The sequence below is a fragment of the Procambarus clarkii genome, chromosome 51 (genome assembly GCF_040958095.1).
Source record: "Procambarus clarkii isolate CNS0578487 chromosome 51, FALCON_Pclarkii_2.0, whole genome shotgun sequence".
In the NCBI taxonomy this organism is placed as follows: Eukaryota; Metazoa; Arthropoda; class Malacostraca; order Decapoda; family Cambaridae; genus Procambarus; species Procambarus clarkii.
Genome location: NC_091200.1, coordinates 17108124 through 17135198, shown reverse-complemented (window position 1 = coordinate 17135198; position 27075 = coordinate 17108124). Strand labels below are relative to the sequence as shown.

The 27075-nt window shown below is 43.1% G+C and overlaps 2 protein-coding genes across 7 annotated transcripts in view; one reads left to right on the top strand and one right to left on the bottom strand.

The window, feature by feature from the left end:
* LOC123774540 (uncharacterized) overlaps positions 1 to 2680 on the top strand; it is a 63393-nt gene extending 60713 nt beyond the window's left edge. For both annotated transcript variants that reach the window (XM_045768882.2, XM_045768883.2), the window contains exon 5: positions 10 to 2680. In XM_045768882.2, coding sequence (XP_045624838.1) covers positions 10 to 1225 — 1216 coding nt within the window. In that variant the 3' untranslated portion in view covers positions 1226 to 2680. The remainder of the gene's footprint in view (positions 1 to 9) is intronic.
* Positions 2681 to 4100: 1420 nt separating this feature from the next.
* HPS4 (Hermansky-Pudlak syndrome 4 protein) overlaps positions 4101 to 27075 on the bottom strand; it is a 329942-nt gene continuing 306967 nt past the window's right edge. For all 5 annotated transcript variants that reach the window (XM_045768881.2, XM_045768880.2, XM_069304046.1 and 2 more), the window contains 8 exons: positions 24836 to 25094; positions 23503 to 23597; positions 20298 to 20367; positions 19497 to 19610; positions 13722 to 14796; positions 10811 to 10944; positions 10295 to 10506; positions 4101 to 8176 (listed from right to left, as the gene is read on the bottom strand). In XM_045768881.2, coding sequence (XP_045624837.2) covers positions 8008 to 8176; positions 10295 to 10506; positions 10811 to 10944; positions 13722 to 14796; positions 19497 to 19610; positions 20298 to 20367; positions 23503 to 23597; positions 24836 to 25094 — 2128 coding nt within the window. In that variant the 3' untranslated portion in view covers positions 4101 to 8007. The remainder of the gene's footprint in view (positions 8177 to 10294; positions 10507 to 10810; positions 10945 to 13721; positions 14797 to 19496; positions 19611 to 20297; positions 20368 to 23502; positions 23598 to 24835; positions 25095 to 27075) is intronic.

Here is a 27075-nt window from a genome sequence, read left to right as displayed (position 1 = left end):
TTCTTACAGGAACGACGAATTATATGAGACAACGACCACGACGACCAGCACGACACCTGCTCCTCAGATCATCTATGTGGAGAGGCCTCGACCGATAGGTGGTCAAGGAAGGATCCGCGCCAATCGCCCTAACCGCCAACGTCCTTTCAGTGGCAAGCGACGCACCACCACAACCACACCCTCGCCAGATTACGACTATGACTACTATGGTGATTACTACGATGACTACTATAATGATGAAACCACGACTACTACGAAGAGGCCGCTCCGTCGCCGTCGTCCCAACAGGCCGAGGCAAGGGGGTCAAGGAGGTGAAGACAGGTCTGGTGGTGGGGTGAATGCTAGGAACCGCAATAGTCCGAGGGGTCAGCAATCAGCACCTCGGAACGAGGAGTTCAGTGAGCCCCAAGTGGCTCGTCTGCAGCAGGCCAACACCCCGAGAGAACAAACTTTCGACAATGCTCCAGAAGAGGCCCTACAGGACCTACCTCAGGATGCTTCAACGGGGAATCGAAGACGTCGCCCGAACCGCCCCGCCCCAAAGGTAGGTCCTGGACGCAAGAAGTCTGCAACTACCACAACCACCTCCACCACCACCACTACCACTACTACAGAGCCTTCTCCGGATTATTATTACGATGAATATTATGACTATGGTGATGAGAATGCATCCACGACTACAACAACGACGACAACTACCGCAGCTCCCGGTCGTCGTACCCGACCGACATTCTCGCCATCTTCATCCCGTAATCGGCCAAGTGGCAGTAGTTTCAGGCCGCGTCCTAATCCAGCCACTGATACAACAGCTGCTGAGGTAACTGTTGACGAACCTACAGAAGATGGTGGCAGAACCCCGATCCGCAGCAATGTAAATAGGCAATCGGCTATCGCTAACCGGCGTGTGTCCCAAGCGGAGCCCCTAGATATCGTTTCCGATGTGTCCTCTCCATCGGAGCGTCAACGCCCCCAACGAGTGGGGCCAAGCTTTCCTAAGCGCAGATCTCAAACCGCGACAGAAGAAGCAGAGGTCGCAACAGAAGCAGTAAATCTCGAACCAGATTTAGAATTCTTCGAAGATGCACTTCCCGACGAGACTGCTGCTGATGCCGGTGGAGTACGGGATCGGAACAGGGTACGCCTGCCAGGGCCAGGCAGGCATGGTAACCAAAGGCCTAGGGTACGAAGGCACGGACAGCCATCTCTCAGCTACGACGACTATTAGCACTTAATATTTATTGTGTACAGTCACTACCTTCTTGTTTTGTACATTAGTTATATTGTTTATACGCATAAATCTTTTAATTAATGAAAGGAATGTATATCTTAATCCTTCATTGTCACAATAAAACAAAAATAGTGGAAATACATAAAAAATTCCCACACATCTTTCATTGAGCATTAAATAAATGCATTGGGTTATCAAATACAGCATAAGTATAACATGCATGGTGAAAGCCATATTTTATTAACATGCTGTAAACATTACAAAATATCAACGAAAAAGCGACTATATTCATACCTAAGATTCAAAAGAGAATAAGAAAATGTGTGTATATATAGGTTAAGCCTCGTAACTTTGTTGAGGAATTATTTGTTTCTTTTTTCTTAATGTACCTTAGTGATCAATGCACACAACCCAGTGGGAAGGTGCAGTGAAGGATAAGTGCTCACGGGAGCGGTGAAACATTTTCTATAAAGACTATACAAGAGTGTCGTAGGGGAAGATATTGTGCACGAGTGGCTGTGGTCATGGTGCACGGGTGGCTGTGGTCATGGTGCACGGGTGGCTGTGGCCATGGTGCACGGGTGGCTGTGGCCATGGTGCACGGGTGGCTGTGGCCATGGTGCACGGGTGGCTGTGGCCATGGTGCACGGGTGGCTGTGGCCATGGTGCACGGGTGGCTGTGGCCATGGTGCACGGGTGGCTGTGGCCATGGTGCACGGGTGGCTGTGGCCATGGTGCACGGGTGGCTGTGGCCATGGTGCACGGGTGGCTGTGGCCATGGTGCACGGGTGGCTGTGGCCATGATGCACGGGTGGCTGTGGCCATGATGCACGGGTGGCTGTGGCCATGGTGCACGGGTGGCTGTGGCCATGGTGCACGGGTGGCTGTGGCCATGGTGCACGGGTGGCTGTGGCCATGGTGCACGGGTGGCTGTGGCCATGGTGCACGGGTGGCTGTGGCCATGGTGCACGGGTGGCTGTGGCCATGGTGCACGGGTGGCTGTGGTGTTGGTAGTGTGTAGTCATAGCAGTGTGCGGTCATGGTACCCCAGCTGGCCATGGTCAAGGTACAAAATTGGCTGTGGTCATTGTATCCAGCTGAGTACAGTCACGGTCCCCAGCTGAGTACAGTCACGGTCCCCAGCTGAGTACAGTCACGGTCCCCAGCCGAGTACAGTCACGGTCCCCAGCCGAGTACAGTCACGGTCCCCAGCCGAGTACAGTCACGGTCCCCAGCCGAGTACAGTCACGGTCCCCAGCCGAGTACAGTCACGGTCCCCAGCCGAGTACAGTCACGGTCCCCAGCCGAGTACAGTCACGGTCCCCAGCCGAGTACAGTCACTGTCCCCAGCTGAGTACAGTCACGGTCTCCAGCTGGCTGTGCTCTATCCTGGCACCTTACTGGGTGCTGATTCATGTTTTGTTATGCTGTAATAAATTGCTTATATCGAAACTTGTTTTTTTTATATCTATCCATACTGTAGATGAACGAAAACCCTTTCTGGTTTAATGCCAAATATTGGTTCAGAGCAGAGCGACCTAGCTCAGTATGCCTTACGAGGGCCTCAGTGTGGTCAAAAGGCCAAGGAATGTCTAGGTGCTATTGAAAAGTGTCGCTTGCACATTTGCATATCAATGTGATATCGAAGAACGTAGTAATGCAGCATTTATGCATGATGTTCATATATCTGTAAATAGCTTTGCAAGAACGTATGCTATTTACTGACACTACCTTCAACTTGTTTAAACAGCAATCACTAAAGAATATTGTAAATAACGAGTTAAGAAAAGTTCATTCATGGATGTCAACCAACAAACTCACACTAAACTTGGATAACACCTACCGCAGATAAGACCTTATATTTGGAAACAAATCGTCGAACCAAATAAACCTGCAGATAGACAATGTCAACTCTAGTAGTAGAAATGAGGGGAAAGTTCCTTGGCATGTACATAGACAAGAGACTTAACTTCATTTCTCACATACATCACATAGCCAAAAGTGTCTCTAAAACTGTTGGTATTCTATCAAACATTAAATATTATGTTCCCAGCTCTGCTCCTCTCACGCTATACTGCTCACTTATCTATCCCTATCTAATTTATGGTATCTGTGCATGGAGTTCAACCACTGCAAAGTGCCGCAAGTGCATCATTGCCCAGCAAAAAACAGCTATCAGAACTATAACAAATTGTTTCTCCAGCCAACACACAGCCCCTCTGTTCAAATCCCCAAACGTGCTAAACATACTCACTCCACACGTCCACACGTGCTATTCACATTTACAAAACATTGTTTTGTAAATAAATTTATACAATTGAATCATCACCTTCCTTTCCTTAAGCAGGTTTCTAAGGCAGGATTTATTTTTAATAAAACCATGATGGTGAACGATTCCATCATGGTTTTGATGAAATCAAAATTCACAGAATTCACAAAAATCACAAAATCCACAGAATTCTCTCCATGTGCTTGCAGATATGTTAACTGCAGGCAAAATCTAACAAGCTTCAAGTCCACACCTTTGGGAATCATACAGTATATAATAAAATAATAATGACTGTCCCATTCATATTCTGGCAGTTGTATTCAGCAGAAGACAAAGTATTTATTAAAAATGTATGAATGCAGGTTTAACTGCATTTTTCACATGCATTGCAACTGTGAATAAAATGTAAAGCAAAACTTCATGTACTATACTGTATATAGCAAAAGTACTTTATAAGATTTCTCCCCTTTGGTATATATTAATTTAATCTCATTCTTGAGAATAAAGCTCATTGTTTAAAATGTTGAAATGCATAAATATAATTGTTTCCAGGATATATAAGTCTAATGAGGGAAGCTATCTATAACATAAATGAAAATAGTGTAAATCAAAAGATTTTTATTCATTGTATAATGCACATTATAAAGACATTGTACATAACATGGAAAGCCACCAGTGGACCACTGGGCGAAAGAACTTGACTGTTCTGAGACCATTGGAGATAGAAATACTGTACTGTGTATCAGCCAAGTTATGAAGTATAGTAGAAGAGTTCCCTCAGCAGCCCTGGACCACTGGCTGGGAGCTCAGCACGAAGGACAGCCAGGAAAACCAGACATAAAATATAAGAAATGTACCATAAAAACTCATACAATATTCCTGTTTCTAAAACGAAGACAACACAGTGATTAAATGAGTATTTTATATAAGTCAAACATCATCGGTAAACTTCATTATGTAAGGTATTAGCTGAATTTGATCAAAATTTGAATTACCTCGTACTTAAAGGAGACGTGTCTTGATTGTACAAAAAGGAATATAAGGTATTAAGGCATTTAAAAAGAAAAATGTGCATGACAGTCGGTTCTTACAATAGGTTCTTATGCCACAGGATCCACTACCAGGAACCTAAAGGGAAGGATCATGTGGCAGGGATCAGTACTGCATAAGGGCAGGAGTTTGTGTTCCACTTGAGAAGCAAGTACCTAAGGGAAACACTCTTTAGGGCTGGAATAAAAGAATATCGCTAAAGGCAGGTACCTAAGGGGAAACTTTTCAAAGGGAAGAGTAGGAATTATGCCCCTACCCTTGTGGGTAGGGGCCTAAGGACAACAGCTTAATAGGCTAAGGGGGCACAATACAGCAGAGAAAGGTCTTAAGGATATCTCTGAAGAGAAGACAGAGGAGTTTGGGGGTCACTACTAACAACAATGAAGGAGACAGCATTCTACAGGGTATGGCACTAATGGAAAATTCAAAGCAGGAAGATTGGAAAACACTCCAGAAAATCCTTGTAAATGGACACACTGACAGACCAAAAGGACATGATGACCTAAGGTGATCTCCATGGCAAAAAAATTTATTTTTTTTATTTTTGGAAAGAGTTTCTAGTTCTGTCGTTAGTTGTCTTAGAAAAATTTAGGTGCAGCATAACTTATCTATGAGAAAAGGAACTGCAACTAGAAGACATAAAAAACGTATCAATGAGAAATGGAACTGCAACTAGAAGATATACAAAACAAGGGGTAAAGGGAAAGCTGGAAAGGAAGGGAATGGGGCAACAGTTGGCACATGGATGGACTTTGGGTTCGGACGAGGCTAGCCCATCCCACCTCACGCCACCTGGCTCACACAAGTGCACTAACATTACAGGCCGGCTTAGTAGCACCTTCAGACATTCCTCATCACTTCACACCCTTATATAGGCTGTATAAATCTTACTGTATGATCAAGAGGGAGATAGTGTGTGAGCCAGTGACATTTGAGTGGACTGGCTGCCAATAAGCTCTAGACTATGCCGACTCGTATGACACTCATGTATGATACAAATGACACCTAAGCTTCAGTCTTTTGACAGATCTATAAACTTAGCATCTTGTGGCACTTTGTTCCAGTTTAAAAAACCAGACCAGCAGTTATAACATTCAGATAATTTTTTGTCTATACGAAACAAGATTATGTGGATCATATATATATGGGACTCATGAGTCCAAGCCCATGGATCACATGTATATCTCACGATGCACAATCACTCGAATTATATATGTAACTCATAAGACAAGGTCACATGGATCATACATGTGAGACTCAAATGTGTACATGGAGGGATTCACTTTTGAGGTCCTGTTGGAGACTCACGAAGGCTGACTCAATACAACTGACTCCAGCAGGGCCACAGAATCAGAGCACAATAACACTGACCATTACCCTCATGCTAAAGTATTTCAATACAAGTATGACTTCCTTTTTATAAATTATAAGCCAGATATGAGTGCCCCACACAGGACCTCCCTAACACCTGGGGCTTCATGGGTCTACCCAAAATTCTGCGGTTTGGTGGAGGACTGAGGTCAAGTTCATTAGATGTGAGAATCAGGATCAAGTTCATTCCTTGAGAACTGAGACCAAGTTTATAACTGGTCTGAGATGTAAACTGTCTCAGTTTACTTTACAACTGATTCACTAGTAGTCTGAGAGAAGACTCACTTGAGGATTCAGACCAGGCTCACTGGTGGAAACCTGAAATCATGCCCAATAGTGGATGATCACAACTTGGCTCAGAGGTGGAAACCTGAAACCAGGATTGTCTCCATTTGAGTCGATAGCAGTATTGTTCCTTGATTCTGCAACCTGCTTGCTGTGACCATACTGACCTGAGCAATGTCCAAGACAATAAGTGAAGGCTGGCAAAGCTTCACACAAAACACCTCATAAGCAATACACTTCAGAACAAGACATGTGTGTCTCACTATAATGCTCTGAAGATCATAAAATAGTTCGTGATTGACTTGTAAAGGTTAACCTTCAGTAAATGGCTGAAAATGCTTCATATATGCATACATAAGTATGTCATTCACAGTACATTTTAAATACATTATATAATGGAAAGGCCAGTGAAGCATATAAAATGTTTACCAATATCTCTTCATATTTGAGCACCTTGTGCATCCTCAAGCTTGTCCACCAATCCACTGAATTCATCTAATAATATAAGATAAAGATGTCTAGGGTATTTTCAGGACACATCATCCTGTATACAAATCATGATTTTACATAAATGATTCATACACAAACTTTAAACCTTTGCCAGGGAAAAAGCAAGAAACCGATCACATGACTTAGGACTCAAAGGAGGTTTTGGTCAGTATTTGTTGACCACGGTACTCAATGAAATATTTTTTGTTAAATTATAAATTCTGAGTACTTACTACATCAGTTTATTAACAAATAATTGTTTTCTCTGACTTTTTTGGCAACACCTTTTCCCCACCAAACCACCATTTAAAATGTAGATATATATCTATATGGTTTTAAGTAAAATGTAAACTACATGTATATTAGCATTATAAAACAAAAACACTATAAATATCAATAAACAAACACATATTAAATACTGCTGTACAATACTGAATAATAAATCTGTAATATGATTGTAATAAACAACTGTACAATAAAACAGCTTGAATTATAGAAACACATGAGAGCACGGCAGAAGTAACGCATTGTGGACCTAAATACTAGAATTCCTAGTAATGAGACATGACCCCTAGATAATACTTCACACAAATCATCTTCATGTGCTCACTGCCAGAGCAACAATGTTCATACCAAACACTGCTCCTGGGTCAGGTAGTAATAGCAGCAGTAGCAGTAGCAGCAGCAGCAGAGGGCTCTTGGCATCTACATGGTATTCTCAGATTCAGAGACTGGTGTGGGTGAAGTTGGTGGTGTTGCTGTTGTCTGACAGGTCGTTAACATTTGGCAGTGGTGATGGATGGTGGGTGATGGTGGTTGAGGAGGAAGTACACGAGCTCAATATATTGTCGATTGTCATATATATCCTGATATGACATCAGTGGTGCTCATGTTATTGGGACTGATTGGTAACCGACATGAAGGACGGGTTCAATTTCTCTTTTTTTTTTCTGCTGCAGACAACAGAAGCTTAGGGACATATCCCAACACATGTCAGTACCAGTCTTTTGTCACCTGCTGAAGACAGGCACCAACATTTCCTGCTGCAGTCTTGAAGAGAGGCATGAACAAGCTAAGGAAGAGACGACTCAATGATGTACAAGCATCTTCCAAACTGTATTGAAATATATCAAAGGCTAATAATTTCCAACTTTTATCACATACGAAAAGCTAATGCTGGTCACTATTGGAATGTTGAAAGAAATGTCTTTGGCATTCAGGAATTGCAAAATATTGTTACTCTGCAGCAGAAGAGTAATCTTTGCTGTGAATAACTAACAAAGTTAGTCCAGAGAGGCATTTTAACATTACTTTCCTACAGGAGAGTAATGTTATGGTCTCGGTCAAGGCGGCGACGAGCACGGTGTGGCACCTTGGCCATAATATCTGAAGGGATGGGCAGGCCAGGACGTGGGGCAGCGTTCACCTGGTAGAAAGTTTGAGTATTGCTGTGCCGATGACCCCAAAGTACTGCCTCCCTACTTCTGCAAAAGGAAGGCAGTTAGCTGCTCAATAGAAATGAAAGAAAAATAACATCTGTACTTAGCCTACACCTATTACATAAGGATACTTGTTCTTTATTTATAAAAGGAAAGAACAGAAGAACATTAATAAAATCAAATATAGAAGAGAGATGTTATGCATCCTGGTAGGTCAGAGACTAGACTGCTAAAGAATCTTTCATGTTACATGCTTTTAACATTTAACACATAGTCCAACTACAGAACAAACATTACAATGAATAATAATAACGGTTATTATTATTACTGTATTGTATTATTATTAATTATTATTATTATTATTATTATTTACCGAGTGTTTTTGGGCATGTTTCTTTGTACAGTATGTGATTCTGTACCTCTATTCACCTAGCTATAAATAAATAAATGGGAGTTAGGTTATTATTATTATTACCCAAATTTACCTGAGGGTAAATTACCATCTCTCTAGTGACCTTGACAAAGACAGGTAGCAGGCAGCTTGTCAAAAGGGACATTTGTCCCTTTTGACAACAACATTTTATCCATCAACATTTTTATCATTTTATCCATCTGAATTTTGAATTGCAGCAATGATTTGGCATTTGTGGCTTCAGTGGACCATTGCGTGTTCTATCTTCTTGTTTCTATGTTGGTTCAGTGTCTTGAAGTGGGTAGAATGTAGTTATGTGTTAATTGGCTGTTGATTGCTGGTTTTGACTTTTTGATGTGTAGGGCCTTGCTGATGTCGAGTCTCCTGTTGTCGTTGTATCTGTCGATAATTTCTGTGATGCTTGTTAAGATTTCTCTGGTGATGATCTGGTTGTGTGAGATTATATGCTCCTTGATGGAGTCCTGTTGCTTGTGCATTGTTAATCATCTATTTAGAAATGTTGTTGTCTTGCCTATATACTAAGATCTTTGAGGCTGACAATCCCCAAGTGAGCATGTGAAGGTATAGACGACGTTAGTCTCTTTTAAGGTGTTCTGTTTGGTGTCTGGAGAGTTTTTCATAAGTAAGTTTGCTGTCTTCATGTTTTTGTAGTATATTGTTAAGTGCATCTTCTGATTTGTGTCTGTGGGGATAACGTTCCTATCAATAATATCTTTCAGTACACTTTCCTGATTTATGAGCCATCGAAAAGAAGTTCCTGTAAAACAATCTGATAGGAGGTGTTGAGTTAGTTGATTCTTCAGAGGTTGCACGACGTGTCACCTTTCTTTTAATGACGTCTTTGACATAACCGTTAGAGAAGCCATTATTGACAAGGACCTGCCTAACTACAGAGTTCGCTGTCGACCTCCTTCCAACCAGAGCTGTGAGTGAGAGCTTGGTCGACGTAAGTGTTGACGACACTCCTCTTGTACCTGTCCGGGCAGTCACTATTGGCATTAAGCACATTCCTATGTTCGTTTCCTTAGTGTAGACTGCAGTGTGGAAGCCTCCATGAATTTTGCAACTGTTACATCTAGAAAGGGCAGCTTCCCATCACTCTCCATCTCATAAGTGAAACTTAACACCGAATTTTGCTTGAATGCCTCCTTCAACTGCTAAAAATGTCTGACATCAGGTACCTGCATAAATATGTTGTCAAAGTACCTGCATAAATATGTTGTCAAAGTACCTGCAATATATGTCAGATTTCAAGTCCATGTCAACTAAGACCCTCTGCTCTATGGCATCCATGTAAAAATTCACAAACAGGATACCTAGGGAAGAACCCATGGCGACACCATCTACTTTTTTATACATATGTCCATCAAGACGCAAGAAGGGTGCCTCTTTAGTGCAAGCTTCGAGTAACTTCCTCAATATGCTCTCTGGTATGTCCAAAGGGATACAAGCCCTTTGTGGTGTGTAGGACAAACATATAAATTATGCCACTAGCTCTCCACATATGTCAGTTGCTTAATTTAGCAACTGTACTTTTGGTCGATCTCGAACCCATTGATGATGTGACGACTTATATTGATTTTTGTAACTAGCTCATCAACTTGCTTAGTTAAATGAATTATGGGGTTCAGTCCCTGAGCCCATTATGTGCCTCTGTAACCCTTTCTACTACCGCCCACAAGATGGGTATGGGGTGCATAATAAATTAACTAAACTCATCATATACTGACCGTAAGGTGACCTCCATGAGTTCTCGGTTGTGTTTGAAGTCCTGATGGGCTGTGGAAATGAGTGCCATATCAAGGGCTGCAGGCGTAACAGCAGAGAGGACGCTGTATGACCACTGCAAAAAGGCATCCCCTCCGTCCCCTCCCTCAGATACCTCAATTGCTCGTTCCACTGCTGCTTGCACATCCTCCAAGCCAGACAATCCCAGCCGCCACTAGGCAGTAGATAATTAATGTTAAACATTTATATATGTCATCAATGACTAGATTAACTGAATGTTAAGTTTTTCAGAAGCGGGCAGTAATCCAAGAAAATAATGGAAAAATAACACAGCCTTTTTAATTAAACAAAACAAGATCTAATCAAGATAAGAAATAGTGTATGTGCTTTTCAAATTGAGCCTTAAAAGCCCTATTGTGAATCTAAAAACTCAAGTCATCAATATATCTTCACACATGCAAACATGGATGTCTGAAAATCTTATCTATTTTTGTTAGCATAGAGGTTAACCAACTTACGAGGGAATAGATGAGCTGTGGGTTGGCTGGTGCTGCAGAAGAGAGCAGCAGGTGCAGAACGGTGTCAGAGTGCTTCTGAGTGTACAGGGTCAGCACCTCCCAACCCTCTGCTGAGCCATTCACATCATGCTCACCTGCTCATAAAACATTTGGTACATTATCGCATATTTTCTTAGCTGTATAACTAATTACCAAATGTATATTATGAATATAGTGTATATGAATATAGTGTGTGCACATCATGTTTGGAGGAGGAGAGCAATCAGTTCTCTGGTTCTTCCGTGCCACTGATTCACTTCAGCCATAAAAGACCTGTATGACCTACTGGGGACCAAAGTCATAACCTGGCCCCTTTCACACAGGCACGGAGAGCAGGGTGATTGTTACAATCGCCTTTGCTAAGAAAACATTCAGAAATTAAGAAAATCAATACAGACAACTGCAAAGTTAACAGAAAGCAAGGCAGTGAAACAGTCAAATGCCTCCACAAATGATCCACTCAGAAACTAGGTCAGACTCCCCTAGTTATGGCTGGCCATTAACAGGTGGCAGCAAAACCAGGAGCTAGACTTCCACATCATATAACCTTAGTCCAGAGCTAAAAGATCACAAACTGATGCACCTGGTAGGAGGGAGCAGGGAGCCACTGATGCCCTACAAGAAAGAGGTATTTTATTATGTTCAATGCTGGGTTTCTGGAGGGGGCCAAACAGTGGCACATGAAGTTATCAACACAGGATGAACTGGGGACATTGACAAGATAACGAATCACCTGGACGTTGCTAGGTCTTCAAAACCAAAATCACCATGGGGGTTTTGGAGGTCTAAATTACACAAAGATTTAATTAAGAACGTTAGAATAAAAAAAATGGAAATAATGTTTTCTTGTGCACCACAGGGTTGTCAAATATAACAGGTGCATAGTACCAGAGTTAATGACATTGGGGACAACCTGAGACAACCTGCCTTGGAACAGTAAACCAAGAAAATAGGATCCACAAACAAGGCATCCCTTATACAATCCAGGTGGCATGCATGCAGTGATGAACCTCTGCAACCAAACCCAACAAATATGCACACCTGGCTGAACAAACCATGCATCAATAACCAAAAGGATCCCTCTGGAAGCCAAAACTCTCAGTGTTCATGAAAAGATAAAGAAGGCTGCAAACAGAAACTGTCCACCAGGGCCAAAGGACCAAAACTCCTCCTGCTTTTGGAGAATAACATAGTCTCCGTGATGTAGTGGTAAGACACTCGCCTGGCGTTCCACGAGCGCTATGTCATGGGTTCGTATCCTGGCCGGGGAGGATTTACTGGTCGCAAATCCTTAACTGTAGCCTCTGTTTAACGCAACAGTAAAATGTGTACTTGGATGAAAAAACGATTCTTCGCGGCAGGGGTCGTATTCCAGGGACCTGCCCGAAACGCTACACGTAATAGTGGCTGTACAAGAATGTATCAACTCTTGTTACATTAAAAAAAAACTCTTGTACTCAAAAAAAACAAACAAAAAAAACATGAAGCTACCCAACTTAACAGCCGGGAGTGAGAGCCAATATGAACAGATCTTTTAAAAAAAGGCATCACAGACTAAAGGGGTGACCAAGAACCATTAACTATAGGTTGGCCAGAAGGCAACATCCTAAGACCTCTCCTATTTCTTATATACTGTACTGTACATCAATGATTTGTCAAATGTCTCTAATGTTCTTAAATCTGTTTTATTTGCTGATGATATTACCTTCATATATTCAAACCCCAATCCACACACAATACATAAAATTGTAAACAATGAGCTAAAAAAAAAAAGTCCACTCATGGATGTCAACAAAGATACTCGCACTATACCTAAATAAGACCTACTACATTTTATTTGAAAACAAATTGTCAAACCACATACATCTTCAGATAGACAACATCAACATTAATAGTAAACATGAGGTAACGTTCCTTGGCCTATACTTAGACAAGAGACTTAACTTCAGTACTCACATAAGGCCCATACCCAAAAAGCCAGCATTGAATGTAATTTATTCATTTATTTATATATTTATTTATTTATTTATTTATTTATGTATTAATTTATTTATTTATTTATATATTTATTTTATTTACTTATTTATTTATATATTTATTTATTTATTTATATACAAGAAAGTACATTGGGTTTATGAGAGTACAGAGCATTGAAGTTTTACATTCTTGTAAAGCCACTAGCACGCATAGTGTTTCGGGCAGATCCTTAATCTAACAGATAATTTTAAGAAGGTAATTTCTAGCAAAATTAAAAAAAATTACAGGTATATTGTAAATGTATAAAAATACATTGTAATAAAGTATAAAAATGCATTGTAAGAAAGTATAGAAAACCAGCACTGAATGTAATGAAACGTCATTTTCTGGGCGAGACCCGGAGGCTTCCCGGGCTGATATGGATATCATTAGACTTTGGCATCAGTCAGTGTGAAAGTAGTTCTAGGCCTACCGGGGACCACAGTCAAAACCTTGCCCCCTCAGAGAGGCACAAGGAGCAATAGCCCATAGAAATGCACATGGGATTTGGAGCATTCTATATCTGCCATCAACTGGGACAGGCACCCAGAAAGGTAAACACCCAAAACAAACCCCTATTCTGGTTAAAAGAATAGGGGTTAGGGGAATAGGGATCCCTTGTGTCCGCAGGCACGAGGGATCGTGCCTGCGGGCACGATCCCTTGTAACTAAAACAGCTGAAAGGGAAGGGACCTGGACGTGCAACTGCAGCACACCAACCTCACGAGGAGGCACAGGGGCAAACAAGTAAGCATTAATACCCTTATCATTAATTTATGTTATATTGTAAAATCTTCTGATCTTATTCTTACTATAATCAATTGTTCTAGGGAATTAATAGAACAATGTTACCCACCAGACTCCATCAGCTGGTTCTCAATGGACTGGCCACCAGGTACTGAGGCGTCTTGGTCTGCATCCCTTGTCGTCAGCTCCATTAGGCCTCTTACAGCCTCTGCCAGTTGTCGGTCTCCATTCTCTTTTGTTTCAATAAAAGAACTAAGATCTAGCACACTAATTTCTGACTCCTCGCTTCTGGATGTATCAGATTCATCTTTAAAATCCATCATTTGTGACCTCAAGTTTACCAGATTACCATTTGGACTATCTTTACCATTTGAATCGTAGTCTTTTGAAAGGTTCCCATTAATTTCTCTAGTAATTTTTGGCTCATCATTGCTCAACCCATCCAATTCTATTTCATGGCTTGGTCTATTAATCTTGTCAGGGGCAAACTGCAAATTCAATTTATTTTTGGTGTTTTTAATGTTAAGCTCACTGTCAGATTGAATGCCATCCTCAAAACCACTTTCACTTTTTTCAGAGTCATATAGAGTTACCGTACCATTCTTGAGGATTGGTTTGGGTAAATCACTTGTGTTATTAAGTAGCTTATTATTTGGAGTATTTCTCTTGTCTACATTATAACGTGGCAACCCTGTTATTCCTACCCCAAACCCACGTTTTGATGTCAGATTGATTCCATTATTGGCCGTGTCATGGTTTCTAGATAAACCATTACGACCACCGGGCATCCTACGTGGTGTAGAGTGTGAAGAAGCTGGTGGTCTAGCCTTGCGCCCAACCAGCACTTTGTAGCGTAGGTCAGGTGAGTTTCCACCCACATCTGGTAATGTAGCTGCCACACGGATTTTTCTGGGTGATCCGGGTAAGCTCTGTGAGGGACGTGACTCCAGGTCACTACATCCACTTATCCTTGCCATGAGACTCGGGCCTCTAGGGGGATGCGGTCTGAGCTTTTGTGATTCTTGGGGGCTTGAGCACCTCTCTAGGGAGGTCTCTGTGGCAGTTGGCAGAGTGGAGGGGTAGGAATGGAGGGACTGGCGGGAGAGCAGGACGGAGCGGAGAGATGCTAGGTCCATGGATGCTGCTTCACTGTGCAGTCCACGTTCTCCGCGGCGCGGCATGGACTGGAATAAAAGCCAAGTACAGTAATGTTTCTTATTCATAGTTTATGATATATAATTTGCATTACAAAACAAAATCATGAAATTATAACAAGTACCTATAAGAGCACTTTCTCTGAAGTTAGATCTTACCTGTAGCTTAGCAGAGAATACAATAATGATAAATATTGTTCACGAATTTTGGGCATGCAGTATGTATTTATATACCAATTTTTCAGCTCAAATTTGCAACCCAATTTAAATTCTGTCCAGAAGGAATATTCATGATAAAGCCACATTAATTTGTGACTTTACACACTACATAAATACTGCATTTACTAAATACCCACTGTAATTTTATTTTCTTTATTTTTATAAATAAAATGTTATTAAGTAGGATGTTTCAAAAATGTTAAAGTAGTGTCATATGTAAGTCTAGTTCCATAATATTGAGCAAAAGCACTTGGCCTGGACGGTAGACGGACGGTCTCGCTTCATGCAGGTCGTCGTTCAATCCCCAACCGTCCAAGTGATTAGGCACCATTCCATTCCCCCGTCCCATCCCAAATCCTTATCTTGACCCCATCCCAGTGCTATATAGTCATGATGGCTGGGCGTTTTCCCCCGCTGATAAACCAATCAATCCTTAATATTGAGGTGTATTGAGATACCCTATACATTACACTTATTTATATACAATATGCCATACAGGGTAGGACTAAGAGTGAACACTTTTTGTTCATATTTCACTATGCTTTAGAAGTGTTCAGACTCACTATTATCCCAAGTGATGAGGGAGTGTATGGTCTCTGTGGGTGAGTAAGTAAATGGTCACCTGAGGGAGGTGGATGAGGGAGTGTATTGGTCCACTGTGGGGAGGTGGGTGAGGGACCGAATGGTCCCCGTGGGGAGGTGGGTGAGGGACCGAATGGTCCCCGTGGGGAGGTGGGTGAGGGACCGAATGGTCCCCGTGGGGAGGTGGGTGAGGGACCGAATGGTCCCCATGGGGAGGTGGGTGAGGAAGCATCTGGTCCCCGTGAGAAGGTGGGTGAGGGACTGAATGGTCCCCGTGGGGAGGTGGGCGAGGGACCATATGGTCCCTGTGTGGAGGTGGGTGAGGGACTGAATGGTCCCCGTGGGGAGGTGGGTGAGGGACTGAATGATCCCCATGGGGAGTTGGGTGAGGGAGCATCTGGTCCCTGTGGGGAGGTGGGGTGAGAGAACATGTGGTCCCTGTGGGGAGGTGGAGTGAGGGAGCGTGTGGTGCCTGTAGGAAGGTGGGCGAGAGATGTTACGAACCAGTTATATCCAGTGGAAGGAAATAACTTACTTGTAACTTTCTTTAGAAGTAATGAAGTAGAGTAGCATTTAAGATGGATACGATGCTAGGCATTGCTTTATTGTGTCTATTAAAATATATGTTTATTATACATGTGTAGGAGGAAAGAGTACATGTATTCTTAGTAGGTGTGTTGTATGTATTTAAATCAGTAAGGGCACGTTGAGCATAGCCAGTTGAAGCAAGTTGGTAACGTAAGCTGCTTGAGCGCCGTGACCTGAGGTCGGGAATTAGCAACTGCCAACCTGGGCAATGAAACGAGGTAATGGGAATATACAAGTATGTTGCTTGCAGTTACTTGACCCAGAGATGAATTAACAGAGATCTGGAGTCGTACCGAAATGGTGTGAATGTAGGCGGTTAAATGTTTTAGCCTCCTATTGTAATGTTGAAATAGTAGGATTATTACTGTAGCGAGTTAACCTTATACTCGCTCCATTATCTCATCATCTTAATGGCATAACTAATTAGCACTAACTACACAAGCTATAATCCTATCCCTATTTACAGGTAACAGTTCTTCTATCCTCCTATCTTATTGGAGGGAGCTGAGGTGTAGTCACCATACATAAGCAAGCGATGTGAGAATAGAAAACTGTACAATTTCCAGTCAAGAATGTAGCACTCGGCGTATGCAGTTCTAATCGACCCCAAGACACTACAGCTTCGACACAGAACAGACAGCAAACTAGGACTGCATCCAGCTACAACGCTCTCCCACATAGAGCTCTGCGACTCCGGCCTCACTCAGCTCTATGCTCTGCTCCAAGCTCCGTCTGAACGTCTACGACAATGCCAACAACCGACTACTGTAATCAAGACTACTAAATAAGTATGAAACTCACTAAACACTGTGTATCTAATCTACTCAGCAACGTAACATAATCGTATGTTACATTACCTTAAGTGCAAAAGTCATGCCTTAATGACGGCTGGTGGCCATCATGCTGTTTTACACATGTTAATTATTCAGTACAATGATGTACCTATTAGTTTCAGCAAGAAAACCTTTTTATGTGTTAGGATATTCATCCTTCTACCCATTGTGAGGGTATGGCCATTTAGTAGTATGATGTAGAGAAATGACAAATGTTTTATCATGCATGTGGCAGGCAAATAGTTGCACGAGGCCTACCACTTGTCATGTGAAAGTGTTCGGTTTAAATATGCTGTAGCTAGTAGTACTGTTTAATTTTTTAAATATTGTTCAACTAATTATCAGCTTATATCTGCTTAAAAGTTCTAAGCAAATGAATGAGAAATTAGTCTAGTAGATATTTATTTATTTATTTATTTATTAGATAATTACTGGGTAAATAGGAGTCCAAACACAATGATGTTGGAACATGGCGTCTGTCGCAAATATATGGAGAGCGCACCTGGCTATCATTAAGAGTCCCCGAATCTTGCAGTAACCACCCTGAAGCGATCAACACAGCCACTCTTCTGGTCAAAAAAGGTGTCCAGCAGCTGGACACCCTCATAAATACTGTCAAGCAGTATCCTCCCCGCGATAGCAGCCTGACGATTAAATGCGACCTCAGAACACTGAATAGATTTACTGAACAAAAAATTGTACCACTTACGGGCTACTTATGCCCGTGCCTCCTCTTGGGTGGCTTAATCTTTATCAATCATTCATCAATCGGCTATCGTTTTCAGTTTTTCCAGGTGCGTGGTCATACGGATGAATCTGTGATCTCCATATAGCCTGTTGGCTTTTAGATTAAGTGTTTGTTAATGCTTTAAGTAGGATATAGGTTCATTAATATGTTATACATTAGTGGAAGTGAATAGCCTTTCATTGATAGATTCTCCAGTTGAGTGGGGACTTATAGTATTGCATTTCATAAATAATTTGTTGCCTGTGTCTATGTCTCCTTCTGAGCAAACCCCGTGGTGTTCTTAAGTATATGCTGTTTTAATATCGTTTATAAGTGTATGTAGCGATCTGTGAATACACTGAGGAAATTGCGTTAGTCAGTGTTTCATTGGATCTCTCGTTTTCTGTGCCAAAGTATAGAGTCGGAGAAAATTCAGTGGGTGACTTAACTATTCCCTGTGTCGGAAAATCCTACACCATTTAATATATCATACAGACAGATAATAATTGCTGCTGTATTACCAACAAGTTACCCATAGAAAACGTAACTTGTAGTGGAATTACTGTCTAAAGAAAACGGGATATCATCACCACATACTATTATAAATCACCACCTATTATGGTGGGAATTATTCTTAAATACATTAGTCTTTGGACTTTACCATCATAAAAACATCTCATATAAATTAACTTAATTATCAGTATTAAAGTAGAGTAAATGTGACCCTTCTATCACTTATTGACATCTGGACAATGTAGGCCAGGCGTCAGTGGGGAAGGAGGTCAGCCATTGTATATACTGAGACCAGAGGCTCACAGGAGCAAATACGGCTCCTGTTAATTTTACTTGGACGTAGTGTTATGGAAACCAAAGGTGTACCATCTTCAACACGCTGTCAACAAATCAAGTTAAGTGTTCTTTCCGAAACCCGTATATCTATCATTAGTGGCCATTAATGTCATTGGGTAGGGTGACCCGGTTAGAACGCGAGGCAGCATCAAACTAAAGGTAATTAAGCCAGGTCTTCATGTTCCATGTATAGTGTTTTCTCTGATATAGCTTGTCATATATAGGTATCTGGCTTCACAGTTAGCGCCCTTTTGACAGGTCAAGACGAGGAAGCATGCTTTGTACATCAGTTACTAGGGTGATGGAAGCTACCTCAAAGAGGGAAAATGTGGCGTCTACAACCTAGTTATACCTGGTGGACTAAAGCTTGCTGTACAAATAAGATAAGGAACCTTTTCAATGTATGTAGTTAATTCTGTAGTTTGATTGGCTGCATATATATAAATTAAATTTAATAACCCCCCCCTAATGTGTAGAGGATCGATTTGTGAGATTAAGAGATTATTGCAGAAATACAGTCCACTCATTATCATACAAATTGCTATCGAAGTATATAAATTAACGTAAATATAAATTCATATAATTTAAATAAATATAAATCTCACAGGTCGGTTCCCACACCCTGAGCCTTAATTTTAGCGATCCCTGACAAGGGAGCGTGTGGTCCGTGTGGGGAGGTGGGTGTGGGAGCGTGTGGTCCGTGTGGGGAGGTGGGTGTGGGAGCGTGTGGTCCGTGTGGGAAGGAGGGTGAGGGAGTGTGTGGTTAGTGTGGGGAGGTGGGTGAGGGAGCGTGTAGTCAGTGTGGGGAGGTGGGTGAGGGAGCGTGTGGTCAGTGTGGGGAGGTGGGTGAGGGAGCGTGTGGTCAGTGTGGGGAGGTGGGTGAGGGAGCGTGTGGTCAGTGTGGGAAGGTGGGTGAGGGAGCGTGTGGTCACCTTAGGGAGGTGGGCACGGAGCATGGCGTGGGTCTCCTTGGGCACGTGCAGCCTCAGCAGCTGCACGCCACCTGGCAGCTGGTACTCCACACGGCGATCCTCCAACACCTCCTTCTGTCAATGACAATCAATCGGTAAATTTTTGTTTACCATTCACTTATTATATCTGTCAAGCTGCAAAATAACATTTGTGTTGCTTTAATTACAGAATTGTGATTATGTTGAGGCAATATAACATTGATAATGATGTTGGGCCGTACCAGATATTATTTCATTTAAAATTAGGGAAAATTGAGATGACTTTTTATTTTTAAATTAAAAAAAAAATACCATTTTATGTTTAGAGTACAGTTTTGAATATTTCAATAGTTCTTGAAAACATATCCTTTTAGCATGAAAAATGCAGCAAGGAAAACTTATCAGATAAAATTGTAATTGTTTTTATATTAAAAATGATGCATAAATATTTGTTTATGAGATTATATATTTTAAATACCTTTTGTTTTGCTGTAGCATTACAATGTCTACATAAATTATGACATTTCTCGGAACAGTGTACCGGAAATCTATTGCCAATGCATTTGGTCCATCTCAGTAAATCCGTCACAATGAAACTATTATATAGCATATATAAATATTTTTATATACAAGACCTTATTGCAAGGCATTTCAGTCCCAAAATATTATGGTAAATTGTAATTATTGTTAATAATTAATCTTCTCTAATTCAGGTGTTTTGTGAACAAAACATTAATTGCTGTTATAACATATTAACATATGCTGGGAGCAGAGCCTCCTCACCTTCTGGTTGTGTACGGGAATGGAGGCCAACACGTGCGCCAGATCACTGTTCATCTGAGAGTTGAGTACCCTGTGGGAGGACAAGGACCGTCAGTACCCTGTGGGAGGACAAGGACCGTCAGTACCCTGTGGGAGGACAAGGACCGTCAGTACCCTGTGGGAGGACAAGGACCGTCAGTACCCTGTGGGAGGACAAGGACCGTCAGTACCCTGTGGGAGGACAAGGACCGTCAGTACCCTGTGGGAGGACAAGGACCGTCAGTACCCTGTGGGAGGACAAGGACCGTCAGTACCCTGTGGGAGGACAAGGACCGTCAGTACCCTGTGGGAGGACAAGGACCGTCAGTACCCTGTGGGAGGACAAGGACCGTCAGTACGCTGTGGGAGGACAAGGACCGTCAGTACCCTGTGGGAGGACAAGGACCGTCAGTACCCTGTGGGAGGACAAGTACTTTGAGTACCTTCATGCCTCATGGGGATATATCACCTGGCAATGTTGCCATGTTTCTACTTCTCAAACACTTTCATCTTTAGAGTGCATATTCTCTCTGCTTGTGGTCGCAGTTTGTTTCCCTCCTGGCACCTGTTCCCATTTCAAATACCTTAAACCTCCTGGCCCTGAACTCTTGAAGCCATTTTTTGGATCAACTCTGTAGCTTTTCTAAATCATTTTGGAGAATCTTACAATCCATATCTGTCATAACTCTTCTCATTAGTTTTGCATCGTCTGCAAACATCGTCATATAAAGACTCAACTCCTGTAAAGAGGTCATTAACATAAATGAGAAATAGTACAGGTTACAGCACCGATCCTTCAGGTACTTGCTGCCCTACAGCAGTCCAACGTCTCGCACCTCATTGTGACTCTTGACTCCCGTCTGTTAGGTATTTCCTGACCCATGTCAGTGATCTTCCACTTTCTCTCATGATGTACGTTCTTGGCAGGTACCGTCTCAAAGGCTTTTCAGCAGTCCAAAAATACTTTCCAGTTTTCTCTGTTCTGTCTTATTTTCATTACTTAATCATAAAACGCCATACACGCTCGTTTGGTATGATTTCCATTCCCTAAAGCCTTGTTAATGTTTGTTTACATACCTAATTCTCTCTAGGTGTGTAACTAGTCTTGTTCTTATTATTCTTTTGAGTATTTTGCGCTTGTCAAGTCTCATGACTTAACAAGCGTCAAAAGTGAACTGGCTATGTATAATCAGAAGCGTGTGAAAATACACAACCCACCCAACTTTTAGGGGAAGCGTCAGTATCGCGGGGCTTTACATTTCAGTAAACCCTCGCAATTTTGACGCTGTGGTCGATAGCATCACAATCGTGGTGTATTGAAGGTGAGGACAGGGAGAGCCGACACCCCTTACATTCACCCGAGCGTTAAATGTTGTTATACTACATGAATCGAGCCTAATACACCCAATGACAGATTCTGTGCCGAATTTTTCTGTGTGACCGACATGGGGTGGCAGGACGCTTTGTCCACTCTGATTGACTATTTGGACCCTTGTCAGGGTGAGTGATGGGCTGTTATTACAACAACAATGCATCCTGAATTATGTGCTTTGAATGACAGATATTACGTTAGTCGCAACAACAGGTTGGTGAGGCATGTTGTTGTACTGACTTCAGTAGAGGCAGCATGTTGCACTGACTGGAGGTGAGGCATGTTGCTACACTGACTGGAGTTACCTGCTTGATGGGGTTCTGGGAGTTGTTCTACTCCCCTAGCCCGACCCGAGGCCAGCCTTGACTTGTGAGAGTTTGGTCCACCAGGCTGTTGCTTGGAGCGGCCCGCAGGCCCACATATCCACCAGAGCGCAGTTGGTCCGGTACTCCTTGGAGAAAATGATCTAGTTTTCTCTTGAAGATGTCCACGGTTGTTCCGGCAATATTTCTTATACTCGCTGGGAGGATGTTGAACAACCGCGGACCTCTGATGTTTATACAATATTCTCTCCGATTGTTCCTATGGCACCTCTGCTCTTCACTGGTTCTATTCTGCATTTTCTTCCATATCGTTTACTCCAGTATGTTGTTATTTTACTGTGTAGATTTATGTCCTGGCCCTCCAGTATTTTCCATGTGTATATTATTTGGTATCTCTCTCGTCTTCTTTTTAGTGAGTACATTTGGAGAGCTTTGAGACGATCCCAATAATTTAGGGATCTAAATATCTTTATCTCGTATATGCATGCTTTATCTCGTATATGCATGCCATACATGTTCTCTGTACTCCCTCTATTTCAGCAATCTCTCCTGCTCTGAAGGGGAAAGTGAGTACTGAGCAGTACTCAAGACGGGACAACACAAGTGACTTGAAGAGTACAACCATTGTGATGGGATCCCTGGATTTGAAGATTCTCGTAACCCATCCTATCAAGGTTGAGGCAGCATATGGCACTGACGGCTGGAGGAATGACGTGTCACACAGCCACCAGCTACTGAGTGACGTGTCACACAGCCACCAGCTGCTGAGTGACGTGTCACACAGCCACCAGCTGCTGAGTGGCCCAATAACCACGGCGCCACGGCGTGGTTGTCCACGGTGAGGTTGTCCACGGCGCCATGACATTATAATTAATACTAAGCGTTCATGTGCTCCTGAGACCAGTCACTTGCCCCTGTAACTAAGTTAAACATTTACCCCGAGGATACTTGTGTTTTAAATGTTAGTAGCGACAGTTATAATTGTTATATACCGCTACAGACTGCTGTAACGACCAACTTGAGGCAGGTCAGAGTTGTAACGTTGACGTATGAGAGTTGTAACCGGTAATATGTGGCAGTTGTACCCAGATATTACCTTCCCACTTCTGCCATGGAGCGGTGCAACCCTTTTACAACCAGCAGCTGAACTTATGTGAACACACATGAAAGAAAACTTCAGAATTATATTCGTTATATTATTTCATATTATACACAAACTGCGAACCCGTTATTTCAAGACACAATAATGAAAGAATTCATTCCCAGGTGTATTGGCGAGTGATATCACTTTAGAGGAGAACATTACCAGTGTTGAAGAGAGAGAGCGATACTACCTACAAATTAACAGGGTGAGAATAGCTTGAGCTACCTCATCCCTTTGTGTGTATTTTATCTCAATAATCTTATTTCAATTTCAACCTACAAATTGACGTAGTTTACGGTCCTCCGTGAGAGGCGCTCCCTCAGGGGTGGACCAGTGACCAAGTCTCACCTGTCTTTATGCATGGTGGCGCCGGCCAGGACCCCGGGTTGCTGCTGGCATATCTCCACCAGCTGCTGCGCCCTCAGGAACACTCCGCCCCCGCTCTGTTGATGGTCACGTAGATGTAGTGTGTGCGTAGAAAAACGTCCGAATGACGCAGAGCGTGCAGGTGAGGGAAGGGGGGGGGGGTGGGACCTCGATATAAGCCTAACATGTATATATATCCACTAGCTGCCTGTCCCACAACACAATGCATTAACCTAACTAAATAACTTAAACACTTAATAAAACATAGAACTTACCCACCTAACATAGCCACCTAACATATACCATAAACTACAACACCAGCCATAAACTACAACACCAGCCATAAACTACAACACCAGCCATAAACTACAACACCAGCCATAAACTACAACACCAGCCATAAACTACAACACCAGCCATAAACTACAACACCAGCCATAAACTACAACACCAGCCATAAACTGCAACACCAGCCATAAACTACAACACCAGCCATAAACTACAACACCAGCCATAAACTGCAACATCAGCCATAAACTGCAACACCAGCCATAAACTACAACACCAGCCATAAACTACAACACCAGCCATAAACTACAACACCAGCCATAAACTACAACACCAGTCATAAACTACAACAACCACCATAAACTACAACACCAGCCATAAACTACAACACAACCTTCCACTGGAACCAGCAGGTTCACAAAGTTATGTTAAATAAAATTCAATTTCAGAATGGTAAACATTATCAGACCTAGAGCATAGAAGCCTAACCGTGATATTTTTGTATTAATTTTATAAATATTTACAACACATTGACTACCGTGAACACAATCACTCCTACGAAATGCATTTGACTAAATAAATTCGTTATTTATACTTTATTAAAGTAATCTCTAATTATCTAAATGGAATTAGAGACTTCCATTAACTAATGATATACAATATATCTTTATACGAATATTGAATTCACTCAAGGACATTGGCAGATATTCTGGTGCTGTACCCAGAGTATACTAGTGCAGGCTGGTGGCTGCACTCACATGTTATCCCTCACTCCATGCACGTCTGTAAACATCCTGTTAGATGTTTACAGATGATATTAGGTGAACTTATAGCTCGCTCTTGATCTATAATCCTTACAGATTAATTTTTAATCGCCATCTTTGATGGGGACCTTTTACAAGCCGCCTGCTTCCTGTCCCCGTCAAGACCACTAGGGAGATGGTGACCCTCATACATTCAGACGAAGAAGGATTCATGTATGAGGGCCAAGGCGAGCAGTATGGTGTTGATGGCAGCAGGTACCCACCTTGGGCAGCTGGACGGAGGGAACAGCATTGAATATCCTGTGTAGGAGCTTTAGTGCCTCCTCCTCCTCCTCCTCCTCCCTCTCCTCCTTCCGGCTGGTCCCGCCGCCATTTCCGGCCACGCCGCTGCTCTCTGAGGCCTCAGTGGCAGGGGAAGGCGTACTGGAGGAGGTACTGTAAGGTGACTCCAAGGGCTCGTCCTCCCCGAAGTCTGCGTCAGGCAGGGCTTGTGGCAGCAGGGCGTCCAGGACCTCAGTCAGCCTAGGGTAGGGAGACACTGTATAGTAACGATGGAGAAGGTCTTATTATTACTGCGTTACTAACACCAACGGTCGCCATGAACCCCGTTCTCTTGCACCCAAGCAACCCTCTAAACCTGACCTACCGGATACCCTCGCCGCCACCCTGCACAAGGGCGAGGCTGGCGAGCACGTCCCATGGACGCCCTACATATTATAAACATTAAACATGTGACCTGATCTTGATATCAGGCGTCATAAATAAAAAATAAATTAGGAAGAACAAACATAGGACGTAAAATATGTGATTTTTATATACATAAAAAAACCAGCGTTGAATGTAATGAAACGCCATTTTCTGGGTGAGTCCCTGAAGCTCCCCAGGGCTATCCATGGCTGATATAAATACCCTTAACTATTTTGCATCAAATGTGTAACGATGTGGGTGAAGTTCTAGGCCTACCAGGGACTACGAGCCAGAACCTGGCCCCCTCCTCTCAGAGGCACGAGGAGCAATGGCCCATAGAAATGCACATGTGATTTGGAACATCCGATATCTGCCAACGACCGGGAGAGGCACCCAGTACGGTAAGCACCACAAAATAAACCAATATTCTGATTAACAACGAAAATCGTCAAGCGAGTGGACAGAACTCCCCCCCCCCCCCGAAAAAAAACGAGCAAAAAAGCATGAAGTCACACGAGCCGCGCCGCATGTCTGGCAGCTCCCCCCTCCCTGGAAGGGGGAAATGGGAGCCCCAGACCCCCGCGCCGGCGATCCCCACCCCAGTTCTGAGGCTGGATATCAAAAAACGCTAAAAAACGCCGACTGGAGGGAAGGAGGGTTGCCGGGGAGCCTCCGGGACTCACCCAGAAATTGGCGTTTCATTACATTCAGTGCTAGTTTTCTGGGGAGCCTCTACAGCTCCACAGAGCTACTTCACCAAAGACAACAGAATAAAAGGAGACTTACCCGGGAGGCGGTCGGTGCTCCACTCCTCAACTCCAAATCGAGACAACGGGCTGCAACTGCCGACCCAAAGCAACACAGGCCCGACTGAGCCTAGGAATGTTCACGAGGAAACGTGCAACTAGGACCCCTGTTCGACCGCCAAAAACCCCATGCCCGAATGTCAGCCCAAGACATATTGCCAAAGGCAGCAGCAAGAGCAGCAAACTTACGAATGTCATGGGCACGGGGATAGACCGCAGGCTGACTGAATTTAATTACCCTGCAGACGACCTGAGAGACCCAAACCCGCAAACAGGGAAGAAGGGGAAACTGGATCAACCCAAAGTGCATTCCCGAACACACAAAAGCTGTGGCACGCAGATAACGGCGGAGGGCCGCAACCAGATACAACACATGATGAACCCCCGGCCTGACAAACCAAGCATCAACAACCCAAGGACCCCTCTGGAAGGCAGCAGTCACATTCTTCGCCAGAAAAGAGGGAGATGGCTGTAGACGAACATACCTATGACCACGACCAAAAGAGCAAAAACCTTTGCGCCAGAGAAGAGCATAAAGCTCCACCACACGACCCCCAGAGGCTAATGCCAACAGAAAAAGAGCCTTGGTAAAACAATCCTGAAAAGAAAAGGGGCCACAGAAACCGAGGAGAAGAAAGATAGGAGAGCACACTGTCCAAAGACCAGGACGACTCAGTCGGCACATGATCAGGCCGGAGATGAAACAACGCACGGAGGTGAAACAACACACGAGACCGCTTGTGAAACGGTGCAGAAGTAACATCAATACCAAAAGCAAGCTGCAGCGGCTCCGCCAGCACCGCACGATACGAGGCGACAGTATTAGGCATAAGATGACAGTCCTGGAACAACCAAGAAAGAAAGGACAACACCACCTGAACCGAAAGCAAAGAGCAATGACGAAGGGACAAAAAGAACCGGAAGGACCACCAGGAAACTTCATACTGCTGCCAAGAGGAAGCCCACAGGTGGGAAACCAGCAAGGAAGCCACCTGATCACCACAGAGATG